Raw genomic sequence first — 22,255 nt, 5'->3', positions numbered from 1 at the left:
TTTACAAAAAGGAACCAATATTTTTGGCCCATTTAAAAAACAACATACATGCCATTTGTTTCACTATGCGGATATGTGCTTTAATGGGATAGCCAGAGAAAGTGGCTCCTTATCGCAGAATGTAATCCAAATGGACTCTCGATCAACGTAAATTATTAAAGATGAGAAAATTGAGAGAGGGCTCAAATATAGGCATTATCGATACAGTGTTCGAAACTCACCTTGGAGTTTCAGGAGCCATGTGGCGCATCAAGCTTAATTTTTAGGGGCCATTGAAGATTTTTTAGGGGTCGAATTCAGTTTTTCCTATGAATCACGGCACATTTAGTGACGAATTAGACATATGATGCTTTAGTTACAAAAATAGCAGCTGATACCAGGGTGGTATTAAACGTAAGAAAGAAATGAGGGATTTGAAATTTCACAAGGCTGTGAAATATTTAAAGAAATTTCACAGAGGCTGTGAAATATCTCAAGAAATTTCACGGCGGGCTGTGAAATATTTCAAGAAATTTCACGGCGGGCTGTGAAATATTTCAAGAAATTTCACGGCGGGCTGTGAAATATTTCAAGAAATTTCACGGCGGGCTGTGAAATATTTCAAGAAATTTCACGGCGGGCTGTGAAATATTTCAAGAAATTTCACATGGCTGTGAAATATCTCAAGAAATTTCAAAAAGGGCTGTGAAATATCTCAAGAAATTTCACAAAGCCTGTGAAATATTTCAAGAAATTTCACATAGGGCTGTGAAATATTTCATAAAATTTCACAGAGGCTGTGAAATATCTCAAGAAATTTCACAGCGGGCTGTGAAATATTTCAAGAAATTTCACAGAGGCTATGAAATATCTCAAGAAATTTCACAGAGGGCTGTGAAATATCTCAAGAAATTTCACAGGGGGCGGTGAAATATCTCAAAAAATTTCACAGCGGGCTGTGAAATATTTCAAGAAATTTCACAGGGGGCGGTGAAATATCTCAAAAAATTTCACAGCGGGCTGTGAAATATTTCAAGAAATTTCACAGCGGGCTGTGAAATATTTCAAGAACTTTCACAGAGGCTGTGAAATATCTCAAGAAATTTCACAGAGGGCTGTGAAATATCTCAAGAAATTTCACAGAGGGCTGTGAAATATCTCAAGAAATTTCACAGAGGGCTGTGAAATATCTCATGAAATTTCACAAAGACCGTGAAATATTTCAAGAAATTTCACAGAGCCTGTGAAATATTTCAAGAAATTTCACAGAGGGCTGTGAAATATTTCATGAAATTTCACAGAAGGCTGTGAAGTATTTCAAGAAATACACAGGGCTGTGAAATATTTCATGAAATTTCACGTAGCTGTGAAATATTTCAAGAACTTTCACAGAGGCTGTGAAATATCTCAAGAAATTTCACAGAGGGCTGTGAAATATCTCAAGAAATTTCACAGAGGGCTGTGAAATATCTCAAGAAATTTCACAAAGACCGTGAAATATTTCAAGAAATTTCACAGAGCCTGTGAAATATTTCAAGAAATTTCACAGAGGGCTGTGAAATATTTCATGAAATTTCACAGAAGGCTGTGAAGTATTTCAAGAAATACACAGGGCTGTGAAATATTTCATGAAATTTCACGTAGCTGTGAAATATTTCATATTTTTCAGGGGCTAGAGTATGCAACCCGCATCAAACACACAAAAGTAGAGGAAAGTCACAAATTTTACATACTGTGAAACATGAAAAGGAACCAATATTTTTCCAATTCTTTCATAACTCTCTGAAATTTCATGAAATATTTCGCGTGAAATTTCAAAAAATCATTTTTCATAAAATGTTTCCGCCTTGGCTGTTACGTGGGGTAAATTTCGAAAAATCACCAAACAGAATAACTATTTTTTTTTTTTTTTTTTTGGGGGGGGGGGCAATTTTTAGGGGACACGGTGGCGCAGATCCTTCATTTTTTGGGCGTCATGACTGATTTCTTAGGCGCGTTGGCGCCTGTGAGTTTCGAACACTGTATCGACCTCCTTCTAGCTTAAATATGTCATACGACAAGGAGTATACTTTTTCCTGGAGAGAAGAGCTAGGATAGGGATATTGTTATAGGTACTCACTGTGTTTGGCTAGCCAGGCGGCGTAGTAGGCGGCGTGGTCGGGGCTGTGCGGGGCGAGGAGGGCGACGTGTCGGAGGAGTCGGCCGGCGATGGGCCCGGCGTGGAGCTTGGCCAGGAGCAGATAAGCCGGCGTGTACTCCGAGTTGAGGCTCAGGCACCGCTCCAGCATCGCCATCGCCTCCGTCGTCCGGTTCATCCGCCTGTCCAAACACAACAAACACCCCCGGCATCAATTCATAAGTCCTACCTCAACATCGTTGCCACTCACGCCATACAGGCGTCTTCAAGAGAAGAATGATACACAAAAATATTCAACGAATCTGATAGTAATTTAATCAAAATCGAACGAAACAAAACACAAGAGAATGAGAAACCAAAGCTAAAAGCGAACTAGTTCCAATGGTGATGTTGCATGTGTGAGGAATTTCCGATTTGACTTTCGATTCTTATGTAAAAGTTCGCGAAAAACACGATGGTCCCACTGATTTTCTCTGAAATCAACTCCCAAGCTCAAAAAAAGCTCTAAGTTGAGGCCAAATTGGAGGAGCCACCCCACGCTATCCTGAGATTCCACGTCTACATCAAGACAAACTCTCCATGCAAAGATAGGGAGCAAATACATTCGCAGGGTTGCTGTGTTTTCAGTTTTAGAGTCCCCAAATAAAGTGGCAGCCCTGTCAATGTATTTGCTCACTATCTTTGCATGGAGAGTTTGTCTTGGTGTAGAGGTGGACTCTCAGGATAGCATGGGATATCCCCTCCATTTCGGCCTCAACTCGAGAGCTTTTTTTTGAGCTTGGGAGTTGATTTCAGAGAAAACCAGTGGCACCATCGTAATTCTCGCGAGCTTTTACATAAGAATCAACAGTCAAATCGCAAATTCCTCACACATGCAACATCTCCATTCCGGGTGGTTTTAACCCCCTTATTGACCAAGATCCAAAACTATAAAAATCGAAAACCCCTTACACCCTAATTTGTGATAGCACGAAAGGGAAGTTATACATGTGTCCCCTGGTTTAGGCCCCTTTCACATTAAATGGTAACAAATAAGGTCTTGAAATCCAGCAATGTGAGGAGATTTTAAAGAACAAATATAATATAACAACAATATATAATTAACATAAATTTAAACTTCAGATGAAGATATCAGCAAGATTAGTTTTAAAAATAAATCAGGGGCTGCAACCTCTATCTTACTCTCCCTCCTGCTTGCGCGAATTCGTAATTCCTATTTGAAGAGAGGAATCTCTGAAGGAAGAGTTACCCCGTGCTGATGATTTGAGTGCTCCGAGGCGTGACGTCGAACCCCCAAAAGATATAAACCCACACCTAAAAACCTAAATTTCCGGCGATTTTTCCGTCTACGGCGAACAAACCCCAGCCCGATTCGGGAGCCGGGCTCACCTTCACCTTACACAAACGCAGCATTTTTCAACCGCCAGCGCCCCGGGGCAGACATCAGCGGAAAAATGAGACCGTATTTATTTCTCGCTGATTGTTTGTTTAATAATGAAAATACACGGGTGGCGCGCTGCCACCCTTAACTGAAACCCCACATCTCCCCGGATGTCACCCTATGAGTTACGTGATTCTTCCGAGCAAAGCTCCGCGGACAAGATTAAAATCCGTATGAAGAATCGCAGGGACCTTATTGTTTCGTTGGCGCGCGCGAGATTAAAAAAATGAAGGATAAGACGGAACCCCTTCCCCTCCGAATTCGAAATTATTCAAGTGATGGATTACGGCTTCTTTACAGCCCCCCTTTCCACCCCCCTCCATGCCCGGCTCTTTTCGAGGGGGTTTTAAATGATGCGAGGGTTTGTTTCGGAGCTCTCCCATTCAGAGTCTTTTCAAGTGCCTCGGGATTTTCGCGTATTTTTAGCATCCGAGTTCGTGACCTGAACTGCCGTGCTAAAGAGAAACACCTTATCAGCCTTCAGACGTTGCCAAATTCCACTTGCTAAAATACGAATTTATTGAAAAAGTTGTACGTAGAGTCCCTTTACACTGAGAGTTAAGACAATGTGAATCCGTTTCTGATTGGTTACCGTATTTTAGGTCTCCACAGTGTCATAAACGGGAATAAAGATTACATTTTCACCAATTCCAAAGATTATAATCTGGAATGGACCGAGAATTACGGGTTCGACAAGGAACAAACGGAATGAGAGAAGGAACGGAGAGAGGAATTTGAGAATGAGCCGATCAAAGATTACGAAAAACGTTCAATTTGTGCGATCTTTATTCCCGTTTGGACTCCATCAACTCCACGAGGGTGTGTTGTCTTAACTCTCAGTTAAAGGGACTCTAGTTGTACGTATCAATTTTTCCAATTTTTAGGAATTTTGTTCGCAAAATTTATTCGATAATTTCTGAAAACTTCAAGGAAAAAAAGCACAGCCTCCTTTCAAAATACGTTTTTTATGAAAAAAATCTGGCAACATTCAAATTTCCATACGGCGTTTTTCCTTAGCACGGCAGCAAAGGAGGGCGTCCTTGATTTTTACGCGCCTTGATTCAGTCCTGATTAGGATTTTTCCCATCTTCGCGTCAAATACTTCGTCGCATAACGACGTAACTGCACTTTGCGATGAACTCTGTCGTTCTAATAACTTAGTGCTTTCCCGAGCTCATCTTAATGTGTAGTTACGCCTTTATGTCCGCCAAGCGACTACTTAAAACCGTATACCAGACGGAGGACTGATGAGACAAGAATTCTTATTTCAACTGAGCATTGTTTTTATTTTTCGACAATGTGCATGAGTTTTCTGACTCTCATCTCACGGTTGAATAAAGTTCATATTCATATCAACGCTCTTTGTTTGGATTTGCTATATCTAAAAATCAATCAGGCTAATTGTACCTTTCACGGTGATTAGCAAATATTCATCTCCCTTTTGGAGAATGATATCTGCATTTCTCGTTTCCTTTCAATTTATTTTCCCCGTTTTAATTTATTTCCTACTTAATAATCTCGGTACTTATGACTCAAATCGATTGCGGAAATCGCGCCAAATTTCAATTCTTCGTTAGTGTCTGTTTCACAAGTATTCGAAAATGCAAGTGAATTTTTTTGAGCATATATTTTCAATTTATCAACTTTGAGTATTTTCAGGTGCAAAAAAGGCAAAGAAAGGAATCAAATACATCCAAGTGTTTACAAACATCTGCACAGGGCATGCATTAGAGAAGGAAACCAGGTATGAGCGTAGAATCAACACACTTTCCATTTGTTAACTCAAACTGTTCTCTGACTTTGGAGGAAGATTTCCTTGGATATGTTTTAGAGAATTATACCTCGTGCTAGCAGTAATCTTCTTTCAAGATTTAATATTCCATCATTTCTCTATCAACTTTTTTCTAGATTTTAAAAAATTTTCCAAGTTCTCCGGGTGTTTTCTGACTATCACAATTTTTCCCATAGTAATTTTTCGCAGTATTTGATCCATACCTGTTTTCCTTCACAATGCAAAACATGTTTCTAAGAGCCACTCACACAAACCAATCTTTGTCTCATTCACACGTAAGATAAATTGGACGTATTTCTATCAAACAGAACTATGTGCAGGTGAGAAATATGGGGTGTGCTCGTCAGTTCTCTGGCCGTATGAGTGAATGAGAATAATAAAGCGCCAGTGACGTCAACTGAGATGGATGCCGTCGTCGCGGCTCCTCGTAGTGCGCTTTAACTCATGAGCCTCTGTCCACAACGCTCTCGTGCCATGCCCGCGGCTCATATATCCCTCATTCAGTTGGCACATAGTTCCGTTTGCTGAATTTAAAATCCCGCTTTTCCAATTCTTCAAAAGGAATCACGCCCACTGACCACATTGTTTCTTATCCAGCTTTCTAGAGCACACCCCATATTTCTCACGTGCACATAGTTCTGTTTGATAGAAATACGTCCAAGGGACCACTAGACAAGGTACGAATTTAAGCATTCTGATACATGCTTCCTAAACAAAATTTTACGTAAAACACGATTCTAACAACGAAAATTACTAACACCAACTTTTAACGAAGATATTAACGTTTTTATTACACATTGGTTACGAGGAATTTGAACTGCCCGCTCACAAGAAACTCAAAGCTCTACGTGAGTCAAATCGCGCACTACAACGGTTTCAGCAAGCTTCTCATCGAGACAATGTTCATTTCCCACCATGTGTTGTTCAAACTATAAGCAATTTGCTATAGCTGAGCCAAACGTCAAGATCGAGGTTGCCAGATTTTTATATCGCAGAGACTGTCATGATAACGCTTAGCGCTCGATGTGAATCACGTAGAGCATTGAGTTTTCATGAGCGGATGGTTTGAATTCACGCATTAAGAATCATTAAATATCTTCGTAAGGTATTGATTTTGGTAATTTTCGTTGAGCGCATCGTGTTTTACGTGAAATTTTGGTTAAGAAACATGTATCAGAATGCTGAAATTCGTACCTTGTCTAGTGGTCCATTCTTGCTTCAAGTTGTAGAACTGATCTGCTAGAACTCAGCAAAGCGCCTTCAATCTTCGCGTGATACCCTAAGCCTCATCGCGAAGTTAGTTTAGTTGCGTGACCAACTAACCAAGCAATAAGTGATGCGGCTTAGTTCCTCTCTGTTAAACGCGGTCCAATTTAAATCTGGTCGTAGATTCATACCTGTAGATCTGGCCAAGATTGTAATGGGCGTTGACGTGCGTGGGGTTGATCTGGATGGCGGTGAGGAAGTGGTGCTCAGCGACGGAGGGGTTGCTCATGAGGGTGCCCAGGTTGTTGTGGGCGCTCGCGTATTGTGGCCATAGGGCCAGCGCCTCCCGGTAGTGGAGCACCGCTTCCCGCGACTCGTTCTTGTCTCGCAGGCAGTTGGCCCAGTTGTAATGCATCTTCGCGTTCTGCGGCACCGCCCGCAATCCCGACCTGCAACAAAACGCAGCGCAATCAGACTCACAGACCGAAATCGGCTTAAAAAATAGTGTCAAACTAAACGTGCACCCGAGTAATGCATGGTGGTATTTTACCCGGTTGAAGGCGGTTTCGGAAAACTTGTTACACGCAAGGTGTTGTAAATGTAAGAAAAGGGGGAAAAATAAATAATAAGAAGAAGAACAACAACAACAAAAAGAGGGAGAAGAAAAAGAGGGAGAAGAGAGAGACGCCAAATTCGGAAGAAAAAAAGCAAGTATCGCAAATATTCGCTGCTTGAGGGATTGCTCCTTCGACGTCTTGAATTTTCACTTCTGTGCCAGAAAATTTGAGAATCTTGCGAAAATTTTATCAAGGTATTTCGGCGAAAAAAACATTAGTCATGCTACATAAACATTTAAACTGCCCGGATTAAATGCAACATCCAACGATTTTCACAAAATATGGCATCTGTTTCCCGCAAACGCATTAAGGTGGGGAAGGAAGCAGTACACACTCGACTGCGGAATTACTTTTTTAATGTAATTATTCGTTGAAAATCAAACAGAACCCGATTTCGCCCGCGAACTCCTTGCAAGATTGTTTGAGAAGTCGTTCACCCTGCATGAACCAGCCCAAGCGCAAACATCCCCCGGAGACCCACTTTGCTCAGCGCTGAACACTCGGTTAAAGCCACCGTTACACAGGTTGGCTCCGCGCAGGCAATCCCACCGCTTATTCGAGCAACCGCGGGAAATGATTTTAAAACTATTTGTTGCAGACCTTGGTGACGCGAAACAGCCGTTAGGTGATTTTACGCCAGAAGCTATATAAAATATCGGGATATCAAACAAAGTATGTGTCCCATTGAGGAGGGTAGTTTGGGCCTAACTTTGGTCGAAAATAGAATCAGCTTAGAATAATGTCATGTATGGTCAAATCGACTCTTAATCATCTACCCTGTGGCAATGAAGTTTTGCAGCCAGAACAAGTTTTAGCTGAGCTATAACTTATTCCTCTAAACCCCAAAACTTCCCCCGTACTCCGAGCTTCTATGTTTCTTTTGTTGTGAATCCGTTTGTTTATGTTTTTTACGTCTTTTATGTCTTATTGACATTTTTTTTGTTACTCTCGCGGTTGTTTGTAGTAATGTATTATTTTGCAATAATTGTACAATTTTATGGAAGTTCTAGTTCTAGTTCGGGCGAACTCGTGTGGACAGCATCCCTCGTTTTAAGGAACAAGTTTCGGGAAACTGAGCAGTTCGTCGAATAAGTTCCCCGAACGCTCATGTGGACATGGCCTAACGAGCACACCCCATATTTCTCACCTCCGCATAAATCTGTTATATAGAAATACGCCCAATTCAGCTAAGGTGGACCCAAATATTGTTCATATTGCCCTTCTTGGTCCTCCTTTTTTGTAGAAAATCCGATATTTCAAAATGTGATCTAGATCTCAAAATTTTCTTTTTTCTGCTTTGGATTCACCTTGAAATCATGACAACCTGTCGCGCAAATCTACCGCGATTGATTTCGCGTCGCCCGCACTCTGTGGAGGCGCGGCTGAAGGAATAAGATATTCGGTCTTAACGAGAGCGTTAAGATGGCGCTGCTGAGGAGTCGCTTCCGCGTGCAAGCTCTGCGGTTTGTTTGTGCGTTTCCGAATTTCGATCCTCCTCGCCTCGCGCTTCTCCGCGGATTCTCGACGTGCTTCCATCACAGGCTCCGAATTTTCCTCGCCAAGGGTTAATGATCAATCGGTCGGGGAATTCAGTTACAGGGAAATCTCGCCTCTCGCCTACCCATACTTATTCAGTTAAGGCGGAGTTGAAAATGAAGAATTTTCGCGAAAAAAGTGTATTGCTTCATTTGAGAGTGTCTAATGAGCTGAGTTTGCAGTATTTTTTATACACGGGACAAATTAAATTGCCGATTTACCAATTCAATCGCTAAAAAAAGCAATTGTAAAAAAATAAAACGGCAGAGGAAATTTTTAAACTTCGCATGGCGCTTGTGATACCTTGAATGGAAGGTGACGAAATATACACCATTAGGGAGCAAAAAATGATAGAATTGAAGAAGTCAAGGGTGGGCCGCAAAACGATCCCTATCCCCTCCTTTGTCATATTTTTGTGTTCAGACTTCTTTAGACACCCTGCTCGTGTTTTTCTACCTTTTTAAATGGACCGTCTTTTGATCAGAGACAAGAGACCCTCCACTGCCTTCATGGCGACAGGTGCGTCGATTAGTCGTTTCCAGAGAAGTAATCCATTATTTGGAAGGATTTTCTAAATTCTTAGAATTTTGAGGGTGGTTAGTTCATTAAATTTTGTCGGAATTTTTATTTATCATCACCCCTCTAACGTAAGGGCGTATCATAATTCCCCCATCAACCCTGTTTTACATATGAATCAATGATTCCTGGAGCTCATGCGATAATCGAGGTATGCCTTTAGGAGCAACAGAATGTAAATATAAAAATCCTCAGTAAGACACAACGAGTTCGATTTATATCAAAAATTCCTGAAACATTACTTCAGTGGTGAGCGTCATCTATGAACGAGTTATTGAAATAATTCCATGAGAAACTTGGTCTGCTATTTCCTCCCTAGGGTGCTATGCAAATAAATAAGGAAACAATGTTCGTCGGGAAAATTAAATACATACTTTTGCTCTCTCTTTTTAACTATTTATCGTGCAATTTTTCTCTGCCTCTCTTGTAAACAGTGGAACGCCATGGTATTTTCTTGTTTTTAATCCGGCGATCGAGCAAACGGTGTGCAGACTCGTCGGAAGTTCGCAAACAAAAAGATTTTGTTGACAGCGGACTGTTGCCCGACAAAAATCAACAGTTCTGCTAGTAAGCTTTCACCGATGGAGAAATCAAATCAGAGTCTCTTTGAGTGGATTCATCAACCGCGATGGAATGTAAAAGCTCATGAAACCCAAAGAAATTTTGTGTTTGGCATTTTTCACGTGAACAATTTAAAATGAAGCATCTCTATCAGTTTGATTGTGGAGGCAAAAATCTAAACAAAAATCGAATTAGGCAAAAGTGAAATTCAGAGGTCAGCATACTTTATGCTTGATGATGATTAATGAGCAATTTCTTGAGGAAAAAATAAAAAAAAAAAATCGCTTCATGATGATTGATGAGCATTTTGTTGAAGAAAAAAATAAAAAAAAATCGCCTAATGATGATTGATGAGCAACTTGTCGAAGAAAAAATAAAAAAAAAATCGCCTAATGATGACTAATGATAGTCGAGTTGAGCACTTTACTCCTTGGGTTTTTGTAAATGAGGTTAGGATCGCCGAACCAGAAGCTTAACTCGTCGTTCATCATTAACCACTAGGCGAATTTTAGTCCCAAAAGTAGCTTTTACATTAGAGAGTAGAAAGCAGTAAGGTATCTCTAAAATAGCTCTATGATATAACTCCCGAGCCACGCATCTCGGTTTGGGACGCTGCAGACTTCCTGTCATACCTCATTTTTTAAATCGAAAACTTTTCACTGTCTGTTTTTCTTTAAGACTCCGGCGATTTTTTGCATTTGCGCTAGGAGAATTCTGTGAAAACTTCAAGGACGTGGTTTTGTTCTCCACTTAAAAAATAAAAAGATAGCGGCGATTTTGAAACACCGCAGGTGAGATACGTGGTTTAGGGGTCTAACCGTCGATATCGTCTCTGCTCAATTCTGTCGTGCTAAAGGAAAACACCGTATGAACATTCGAGACACGCGGTCCAATTTAGATTTGAATGCGATTCAAGTTCCCTTACAAATTAGAGGAAGAATATTCACTGATTTTTCTGGAAACTTGTATTTTATCAAATGATATAGAAGTAGAATAAAAGGGTTGGTGTGGCTCTGTATCGTTTCCGCCTTTTCACGTACTCATATCCGTCAGCTTTGAAAGGAATGGATTTGTTTCACATGAATCACTTAACGCAGTGAAAATTGAGGCGCCTTCAATTCGAGCGATACTTCTTGCTTTGCCGTCAGGTTAGTTTAGTTGCGTGACCTAACTTGAACCAACCTGACACTATTGCGACCGGTTTCCGAGCTTTGTGATCGATCAGAATCATTTTGCCGTGGTAAGGAAGAACGCCGTATGAACATTCGAGAGTTGCCAAATTTCCCTCGATAAAATATTTCTTTTTGAGGAAGGTTAAAAATATTTTTCCTTGGAATTTTCAGGAACTTTAGGTAAAATTACAAACATAATCATATGAAAAATTGGAAGGAAGATATTCATAAGTTTACCAGGAAATTTGTGTTTATTCAAAGGTAAATTGACAACGTCCGAAGGTTCATACGGCGTTTTTCCGTAGCACGGCAGCATAAAACTTCGGGCATATTCAATTACCGCTGAACGTGGTCAAATTATCTGAAAATTTTAGAGGGGAATAATCATAATTCTCCTATGGAATATATATTTTTAGGAGGTAAGAACATTCGAGAGTTGCCAAATTTCCCTTGATGACATGTTTATTTTTGAGGAAATTATGAATATTTTTCCTGGGAATTTTCAGGTTCTCTAGATCAAAATACGAACAAAACTCTTAAAAATATTGAAAAAAAAAAAAATATTTATAAGTTTACCAGGGAATTCGTGTTTTAACAAAGAAGATGTGGCATCATTTGGAAGATTTGGTTCTTACGGCGTTTTTCCTTAGCATGCCGGAATTGGTATCTTCGATAACGGTAGTAAGGAAAGGCTCTAAGGCACTCAGACATTAGTCCCGTATTATATTTTTCGGAGTTTTGAATCGAGCCATGAGATATAACTTTTCAACTTTGAACAGAGAGGGGGCGAACTACGCGCCGAAAGAAAAATTGCACCGCCCCCGATGATTTTCTTCATGTGTGCGTTTTTATTTTTCTTCTGTCGCTCGCTTAAGAACTACTCTCGAGCGGGGAAGTTTCCTGACCCGTTGTTCCGCCCGCCCGTGCATTACATCACGTGTGACAAGTTGGAGGAGTTTGACACCTCCCGTGCAATGTGTAATTTCCTGCCGAGCTGTGTACTTTCAAAAGAAACCGGCCTAGAAAAGAAGCGGGAGGGGTGAGGGTTGAAATAATTGAGTTCCCCGCTGCGCGAGTGACGTCACGGAGGAAATTTGCGTGGGTGTTATGATGTTCTTCCCCTGCCGTTGCCAACTTTCCTCTGAAATTAGCTCATTTCAAATTCTCTGCGCTTAACCCTTTATTGCATAGCGTTGCATGAAAGCAACGAATTGACCGAGTTTAACAGAAAGGAACCAAGCCACATCAGCTATTGCCAAGTTTAACTGAGCAATTAAATTTTTTGCGAGAGAAAGTTTGTTCGGATTTCTTTGAAAATTTTAAGGAATTTGCCCGTACCATGGAGAATTTTCACTGAAATTTGCACAAAATCCGCAAAACCGTTTTCATGTAAAAAATTAAATTGCCCAATTAAATTTGGCAATAGCTGATGTGCGGCTTGGTTTCTTTCTGTTCAACGCGGTCCAAGCGCCTTCAACTATGTGAGTATGCAACAAGGACATCCATGATGCTCGAATAGTTGCATCAAGACGTTGACCCAACATCATTACAATGTAAGACAGTGTAAAAGCATGATTATGATAATAGCTGAGACAAAAAAGCGTGCAACAATAATCAACAGGTGTATTTTTTAGTTTTTCGGATTAAAAAAAAAAAACTCGAAAAATGTTTACGAGTTGTGAAAGTATCAGAGTGTGATCTTACCTTGATAAAGTTTCTCTCGAGGCCCAATCTTTATTTCTAATATGTGTTTTGGCGGCGAAACAACACAAGACTAAGATAATGACGGAGCAGATAAGAGATTTTTGTTTGTGAGTTGCTCTGCTGCACATCAACTGAACTCCATAAGCTACCAGGAGGACAAATCCAGAGCTGCGGACAGAAAATTCATAGAAATTGAGAATAAAGTCGATTTTGAAAAAACTTAATTGATTTCGAAATTATGAACTTATGTATTTTTTTAAGCGAGCCAACGTATTGAAAAAAAAGTTCTTTGTACGAAAGTAAACCATGAGTCTGGCTGATTATTTCCTTCAACAATACGAGCGTTACAGCTATAACTACCTGTTACAGCTTCGTCCTCACTTCATGGAAGGTAGATAAGGCCAGAAAATTAGCACCAAGTCATTTCCAAAACTCCAATCCTAAAATCCAATCAATCCCTTAAAAAGATAATTTGTCCCTTGAATATTTTAATATAAATATACTTTTTTATAAAATAGGGAGTTACACTTCTGCACAAGTTAAGAAAAAACGAAAAAACTCGTAAAACGATTTTAAAGTATTTTTTTAAAGAAAAAAACAAAAAAAAAAAAACAACTCACTTGCGACGATTTCTTAGCGTCGCACCGATGATGAGCCTCATGCCGAAACGTGTCTGCTCGTTCGTTAAAAAATCGTCGCAAAAGAGTTTAAAAAAAAAAAAAAAAAATTAAAATTGTGTTTTTAATAAATACTCTTGAACTTTTCTCACAGATGTGCGTCCAAATAGTCGATGTCAAAATGATGATCTACGTGTCAAAATTCAAATGAAGGGACGAGTAAAGTGCAAAATGGGCCGAGACAACCAGAGAGGTCGGGCATGAAATTTTTTAATAAAACTGCAAGTTTTGATGTTTATATCTTCACATTATAAAGTGTAAGGGGTGCTTTAAGAAGAAAATTTCACGAAACAACCAATAGGATCACATTCAGAACCTCAAAATTTTATATAAACGGAGTTATAAGCTTTTAAAGTTTCCAAATTTTGTCCGACCCTTCCTCTGGACTCGATCCACTTTGTGGCGGTGCATAATTATTCAAACCCGGCCTCGTGCCTTGTTAAATAAATTCCCGTCGTCCAAAATGCACTTGGGCGGGGTAATGAGAGTGCCCTCGTTTATTTCAACCATCGCACCCTCGTATGGGGATGATAATTCACCCTCGCCACACAACTCCGGACGGTTGTTAACGTGTTCGTCCATGAACCTCTCATTCACGAAAGTTACGGAATAACACCACTCTGGTGACCGCAGGGAATACGTTCGTCTGCGACTGTCACGGCCGGATTCAAAATGCTCAGCACGAGTTATTAGAACTCGAAAAGTGAACATGCTCTAGGAATGGTCACTTCACGGCACAAATCGTTGGTCCTCTGAGTGCGGCTAAATTTTAGGATGAACTCTAATATCGTTATGACTTCGTGATTTCCAGAGCTCACTTGAAAAGTGAGTTACATCCTTATGGGAAGAGGCGACGATATGGGAGTATGTTGTGAGATGAGTCGCTTTAGGCATACATCTCTGCGTTTCATATGGGCCAAGTGGAAGGCCGCGGCTTCGTGGGCAAAGAGAGACTCTTGAAATAATTTGAAACGTGACGTTCTTGCTCACGTCTGGAGCTGCTGGAGATGAATTAGACGCTTTTAGTCAGAATCAGCCTTGCTGAAATTTGCGTTGTCTAATTTCTTGCAGTGTTTAATTTGAATCGCGTTAGGCAGAAAGGAACCAAGCCACATCAGCTAATTGCCAAATATAACCAGGCAATTTAATTGTTTTAAAAAAGAACGCATGTAAGGATTCCTATGACAATTTTAAGGAATTCACTTCGGCTATGCAGAAAATTCACCGAAATTTGCACAAAAATCTGCTCAACCGTTTTCAGGTAAAAAATAAATTTTCCGATCGACCTTAGCAATAACTGATGTGATTTGGTTCATTTCCGCCCAACACGGTCTAATTTGGATTTGCGTGCGATTAAAATTCTCCCAAGAATTAAAAGAAAAATATTAACAGATTTTCTTGAAAATTTGTATTCAATCGAATGAAATTTGGCAATGTAGAAAGGCTCATACGACGAACTTCCTTTGCGGAGGCAAATGAAGATTAAAGGGTTGGTATGTTTTTGTATAGTTTCCGCTTCTTTCACGCACCGACGCCTGTCAGTTTTGGAGGAAATATATTTGATTCACATGAATTACTTTACGAAGTGAGAATTGAGGCGCCTGCAATTCGAGTGATACTTCTTGCTTTACCGTTAGGTTAGTTTAGTTGCGTGACCTAACTTAAACTAACCTAACTCCGTTGCGATCGATTCCCTAGCTTTGCAGTCGATCAGAATCATTATTCCCCCAATTATGAACGAAAGTTACAAAACGCATGCTCTTCGGCAAACTAAAGTTCGTCTGAAATCAAAGTTTACTGCCGACACCCTGCTAAAAAAGGCGAGTACAAATGAGGAGAAAATCAAAGTTATATGAATAGAATTTCAACTTATATGAATAGAATTGAACTCATATGAGCAGAACTTTTCTATCCAGTTTTCGCCAACTTCTATGACTAGAGATTCCATCTCATATGACTAGAGATTTCAACTCACATGAGTTCAGCGTTTAAATCTACCTTGTCCGATTTCTCAAAAACTAGTCACCGCATCAAAAAAATCATAAGACCAATATGTTTTTATTTTTCCAATTTACAAATTATGTCGGTGCCTCCTGCTCAGAAACAACCAGTGTTCGAAACTCACCGGCGCCAACGCGCCAAATGCACCTAAGAAATCGGTCATGGTGCCTAAAAAATGAAGGCTCTACGCCATCGATGCCCCTAAAAATTGCTGCCCCCCCCCCCCAAAAAAAATTAAATTCTAGTTTTTCTGTTAGGTGATTTTTCGAAATTTCCTCCAAGTAACAGTTACTAGTTCTGTAACTGAAACATCTTGAGCTTAACTTTCCGCTGAATGCGCAGTGACACGTAGGCAAAATATCAATTTGGCCCCTAAGAAATCTTCAATGGCCCCTAAAAATAGAGCTTGATGCGCCACATGGCTTCTGAAACTCTGAGGTGACTTCGAACACTGGAAACAACCCTTCTGAAAAATGAAAAAAATTTAATTCATATGAGTTGAACTTTTCTACTCTTATGAATAGAATATTCCAGTGATATGAGTAGGATTTCTACTCATATAAGTAGGAAGTTCTACTCATGTGAGTTGGCGAATTCTGAATAGCCTACTCGTCATTTTTAGCAGGGCATGAACACTGTGTTTTTGAGGACACCCTGTATATGAACGAAAGTGTAGATACTGACCTGGGGATGTAGAGGACCCTCTCGGCGATGACGAATCCGACTGTGACGAGGATGTTGGCCGCCGGGAGGAACGGGAGAACGAGCAATAAACAGCTCAGCACCAGCGGGATCTGCTTCTGCTCCTGTCGGACAGAACGAGGATAGACTCAGCTCTTGTTTTACGGCCACTCAAAACGCCTAGTCCCGACGCTTCAATGTATTCACTCGTAAAAAAAAAAAAAAAAAAAAAAAAAAAAAAAAAAAAAAAAAAAAAAAAAAACCTGAATGGCGACCGACTTTTGGATGGACTCTGATGAACTCCAGCGGGCCCATTATTGAAACTGATAGACAAAGCGATAGGCAAAGAATACATAGGAGTATGGAGCGATCCTGTAGGTTGACATGGTTGGTTCCTATAGACTAAGGAAGAAAATTATGGACTAACTGTCGGGTCTTCGGTAGGTTGCCGTTAGTTAGTCCATTACCGACCTCTTATGTCCATTGTGTCCACCCGTTTCCACCAATAAAATTCCTCCAAATCCCTATTGTCGTCTTTGTCTATAGCTTTGTCTATCAGTTTCAATAATCGGCCCAACACAAGTCAAACAAAACAAGTTAAGTCAAACAAAAGTGGGTAGCAATTCTTATAGACTTTAGCAACATTGCACTCCCCCCGTTTAATAGTATGTAAAACAATAGATTTTTATCAAAAAAAGCTACCTCACCAGGGATCGATTATTCACAATGGGGTGAATTAACACTGTTAACTCTTATTCTCAACTAACAGTTATGAAACTAACCAAACTGAAGAATAACCGCTAACAGTAGGCAAATCTATGGTTAATTGGGCTAATATATCTCTGAATATAACCATGACAAAAACGAAAATTTGCGGAGTCAGAAACCTGAAATTAAGAATTATTTTTTCAACCACATACCGTCATTTCATAAACATTTTCCAAGTATAAAAATCCCTCTCCCTACACGTTAGGCAATTCCCTAGCCTACTTCAACGTCATGTCTCACCAAAGCAGCTTGACCGGCCCCCTTAATCAATTTAGAAAACATTTTCCGATCCTTTACAGTAATGAGTTTCCCTCCCCGCGTTTTTCCGCTCCATTTTTCAACTGGACCTCCGCTCCGATGCGCTGCGAGCAAGACTCCATGACAGGGAACTCCCAAGTTACACCAATTAAACACGAATTATTTCATCAGTCAAATTGAGAATACGGGCAGTGTAATTACTTTTATACACCTAACAACGGCAGCTGCTACCCGCTAGCGCTTTCTAGAGTCAATTTGCCAATTTTACCGGGTTATCCTATAATTCTAGAGTTACTTTTCGGGGATTGGAGGCGATTTGGCAAGCCTGCGGAGTATTTTTCGCGAGGAAATAAATTCGTTCCGAGGAGAAGGCGAACGGAGAGACCCAGGTGAAGGGGGCGGGGAAAGTTCGAAAACTTTGCTAGGGGTTTACAGGTTCAGTGGATTTTTTTACGGCGGGGAAAAATTCAATCATCAGACAACGATTGAGCGCCCGATTTTTGCACATCAAAGTGAGGATTGCTGTAATTGAATGAGCCTTTCAGCTGATCCTAATTTCACGGTCATTGTAAGTGTGGAAATGCCGAGTTTGCAAAAATATAAAGGAAGATTCGCGAAGATAGACCGTTGGATTTTTTCTGAGGCGCGTACTTCGTTGTCTCCCGGATGTAATTTTTGTCCAAAACTTACCTGATTTTTACATGAGGTCAGAAAAAAAATCAGTGAAATTCTCGGTGAGAAATGTCCACAACTTTCTAAAAATGAAATTTTCGAAGGGAAATCCGGCAACATTGAAATTCAGTTAAGTTTTTTCGTGAGGGAAATGACGACTTTTTTTAACAAGCATCCGTCCGGACCAAAAAATTATTAAATTCCTGACAGATGCCCGAATGATTTTTAATTTCCTCGTTGATGTCTCCCTATTAGAAACCTTGGAGCAAAATATGAGATAAAGATAGTTCCGAAGCTAATTTTGCCCCCAGAAAACCCAACTGATCAGAATAAGGGATAAAATCAGTTCTGAAAGAGTGAGGTTTACTCCAAAAAGAGAATAATCAACTTCATGTTTCTTGCACGGGGAAAAAAAAATTGCTGATTCAACGATTCAATTGCTAAAAACAGTGAGTGCAATGTTTCAACGCAGATTTTACAACAAAAAAATGCTACTTTAACCACATTGTAAACTAATTTAACCACGGGTCCACTAATTTAACCACCATGATCAATTCTCACTATAAACTTCTGTTTCGCCTGCACTGGAAAAAAAAACCACATTGGATCTAGAGTTCCGACTGTTGAAAACATTGACAGAAAAATTACTCTTGATTCTATCGGATTTTTGCTTGAATCAAAAGGAAATCCGCTTAAATTAAGAGGCTTGGTTCTTGATTTAGGCTAGATTCTGATTGAACCAAGAATACTTTTTCTCGTCGATGTTATTAAGAGTCTGGACTCTAGATCCAGCGTGTTTCTTTTTCCAAGGGTGCGTTCCGTTACCTGCCAGATCAACGCCGTCTCTTTGCAATTTGCTCGAAAATGAAAATTAGTCGCCTGAGTCCTTCGTAATGCGTACCCATGGCTCTCTTTATCCTACCACCCTCTCAAAATTCTTTCTTCTCAAATACGCACGCACTCGCGCTCCGAAAAAAAATGAAAAATTCTCAAACATTTATCAAACCGAATGTGTCCTCCGTCGCCAAGCGCCTCTCAACTGCTCCCCATAAATTTTAATAATTGAAAATTCATCGACTCCTTAATAGAGAGCGGTGCACGTGGAAGCCGCCACTAATTTCCACTTCTTTCGGCACTTCCGCCATCCGCGGGAACGCGAATTTAAAAAGTTTTCATCAACTTGTTTATAACGGCCGGCGAGTGCGAGTCGCTGGAGAATTATGTGCGACGAGGAGACGGAACACCGCAGGGACGGGGGGCGGAGCTGGGAAAAGTGGAGTTGAGATGTCTGGAGACTTGAATTATTTTAAATTTTTATTACGGCAAACTTTTAAAGATATCAATAAAAACTGAAAGTGAAATACTTTAAAGAGCTTTGCGACTCTCGAGTTCTTGAGGTTGAGAAGCTTTTTCTTGGATGGCGGCTTTCGCATTGGCTCTGCCCGCCCGTCTCTACACTGCCGTGCTGAGGAAGAACGCCGTATGAACATTCGAGAGTTGCCAAATTTCCCTTCATAAAAAATGTATTATTGACGACATTCATGCATATTTTTCCTTGAAATTTTCAAATATTTTAGATTAAATTGCGCACAAAATTGTCGGAAAATTTTGGAAAATAACATTCGCAATTTTCCCAGTAAATTTGGTTTTTATCGGAGGAAACTTGGCAACGTCTGAAGGCTCATACGGCGTTTTTCCTTAGGACGGCAGTACACTGCGGTGCTAAGGAAAAACGCCGTATAAAACTTCAGACGATGCAAAATTTCCTGTGATAAAACAAGAATGTCCCGATAAACTTATGAATATTTTCCTTCCAATGTTTCAGATATTTTTTTTTTGCAATTTCACCTAAAGTCTCTGAAAATTTCACGGAAAAATATTCGTAACTTTCCTCAAAAATAAACATATTATCGAAGGAAATTTTGCAACCCTCGAATGTTCATACGGCATTCTTCCTTAGCACGGCAGTACAATGGCGTGGCCTGCTTTGCGATGTATCGATCGATCTGCCATTTAAACACATTAAAAAGGATCGATAGACAAGGTTTCACGTTAATAATCGATTCTTTACCATAGCTTCAATCGGGGAAATATCGATGATCGATCATTCACGCCTCTCCAATGCGTCCCTTTCGACCCTCTCGCTTTGATGGACTGGATCCGCTTGATAAATGGGGTGTTTTTCGGCGAATATCACATTTTGACATTAAGTGTTGAAACAATACATCTATCATGCAGATTGAGTATCAGCAGATTTATGTTTCCTCTCAAGACCTCTGATGTAAAAAGCCTCTCTAAAATTCGCCCCTTTTTCTGGATACTGGAATTTAGGTTGATGAAATATGTCACAAATAAAAGCTTATGGCGAGGTGAGATCCAAGAGACGTTCTAGATTTGGGTATAGAGCTTCTTTTAAGTTATACGGTGTTGTCACTTCTTCATATACATTTCAGATGCTGAAATGCACATGTTCTCGACTTGGATCGGAGGAGAATATGTTTCAAAGTTTACAATAACATAAAAGATTTAAAACCTTACAAATTTTCATTTTTTGTCATGGTTCCTTCGAGATATCTACTACACTAATTTGTTATTCTCGTCACTATGATAAGCCTATGCTGCCGTGTTAAGGAAGAACGCCGTATGAACATTTGAGAGTTGCCAAATTTCCTTAGATAAAACGTTTATTTTTGAGGAAAGTTATTGACATTTTTCCTTTAAATTTTCAGAAACTTTAGGTAAAATTGCGAACAAAATTATCTGACAAATTGGAAGGAAAATATGCATAAGTTTACTAGGAAATTCCTATTTTATTAAAGGAAATTTGGCAACGCTTGAAGGCTCATACGGCGTTTTTCCTTAGCAAGGCAGTATGTTCATCGGTTTCTTAATATGACCCAGACTGAAAAAACAACGCGATGGAATTGAGAATTATCTCATTTTTGCAATGTACATTCTTATTTTGTGTCATACTTCGTTCTCGGGGCGTTACCGGGATATACAGGGTGTTCCACGGGATTAAACCACATGGCAGCTAAGGGGTAGGGTTAGCATCCTGTAAACATGAAACCTTAAATTCAAATATTTTTATCTTGAATAAAGTTTGCGGCTTTGAAAGTCCAGCACAAGGAAGTTGCTCTTGGATGAGCTCAATACAATAATCCTTAACCCAAATAGTCAGCTGGCTCCCTCTCGCTTTGATATTGCCGTTCCTCTGTCTTAGGGGTGTATTTTCACTCAACGATGAGCTCTAATGTCTGTATAATTCCATGCTTTTTAGGGATCACTTCAGAGTGTAAATACACCCTCATGTCAGTTAAAGGACGATACGTTAGTGTATTTTTTCCGCCCAGTTTGTAAAGCTAACCTTTTTTAAGGGGCAAAGTTCTGAACTTACCTCAAAGTCGACAAAACATTTGTACGCGAGGACCAGGCTGAGAGCGATCAAAATGCAGGTGCCGATATTTCGCGAATCGGAAAAAGACGCGACCAAAGGTATGGAGCCCATCTGCCAGTCGTGACTCAAGGTCGATGGACACAACAGCAACAAAAAGTTGAACACGGCCAGGTACGAAAACGTCAACAATCTGAAACATAAATAGAAATTTCTGTAAAGATAAAACCAAACTTCGCCACAGATTGGCAGTTAGTAACCATCTAATCAGCAATGAAGTTTTACGCGCGCAATATTCAGTAATTTTTAAAATCAGAGAGCGGGATGGTGCAGGTGAAAAATTGTATCATTAATTTATTACAAAGCTATTCAATTAACTTAAGTCGGAGAGGCTATGGGCTATGGTGTTTCAGACTCTTAAAAAGGGAGTTTCAAAGAGAAAAAACTAATACGTGTAATAGATTACACCATTGTAGCCCTCAACGTATTTCAGATGGGACCGCATAAAAAATCAAAGGTCATGGAAGAAGATGAAGGAAAAGATGAGGAGATTGGATGGTAAAAATTAGAAGAAGAAAAACTTAAGAACAATGAGTAGAAATAATGAGAAATAGGAAGCAGTTGGAAGACCAGATCATGAATATTGTCATTCTTCTTTCTTTTCCTCTCTTTCTTAAATTATGCGTCTCGATTTGACATATAGTAGGGATCCTAAGCTACTAATAACTGCACATAGGTGGTTTTTTTTTTTCAAAATTCCACTTGTAAGAATCTAAAACGTTCGAGTTTATCAGACTATGGTTGAAAAGGAAAACTCACCATAACAACAAATGTATTTACGAACTAAACAATCAATTAAACCTCTAGGACTGGCTATCCCTTCATCCTAGTGCTATGTAAGCAGAGCATTGATGTAGCTTCGTAAATATCATTTACCAACTATTTACTAATATTTGTTGAAATATTTTTGACCAATATTAATTTTTTACCTGTTTTTTATCGATTTCCACTGAAAATCCGGTAAACCACAACACAGGCCTATCAATTCCAAAGTTTTTCAATAAATTACAGCATGCGTCGAAG

At 39.8% G+C, this 22,255-nt stretch overlaps 1 protein-coding gene across 1 annotated transcript in view; it reads right to left on the bottom strand.

Moving 5' to 3' along the window:
• LOC109035266 (protein O-mannosyl-transferase TMTC4) overlaps positions 1–22,255 on the bottom strand; it is a 220,756-nt gene that overhangs the window by 86,300 nt on the left and 112,201 nt on the right. The window contains exons 5-9 of the mRNA XM_019048839.2: positions 21,176–21,365; positions 16,084–16,205; positions 12,722–12,889; positions 6,747–7,004; positions 2,099–2,298 (exon numbers count right to left, since the gene is read on the bottom strand). Of these exons, the coding sequence (XP_018904384.2) occupies positions 2,099–2,298; positions 6,747–7,004; positions 12,722–12,889; positions 16,084–16,205; positions 21,176–21,365 (938 nt within the window). The remainder of the gene's footprint in view (positions 1–2,098; positions 2,299–6,746; positions 7,005–12,721; positions 12,890–16,083; positions 16,206–21,175; positions 21,366–22,255) is intronic.

Source organism: Bemisia tabaci, chromosome 7, assembly GCF_918797505.1.
Source record: "Bemisia tabaci chromosome 7, PGI_BMITA_v3".
NCBI lineage: Eukaryota > Metazoa > Arthropoda > Insecta > Hemiptera > Aleyrodidae > Bemisia > Bemisia tabaci.
This window is presented reverse-complemented; position numbering and strand designations above follow the sequence as displayed.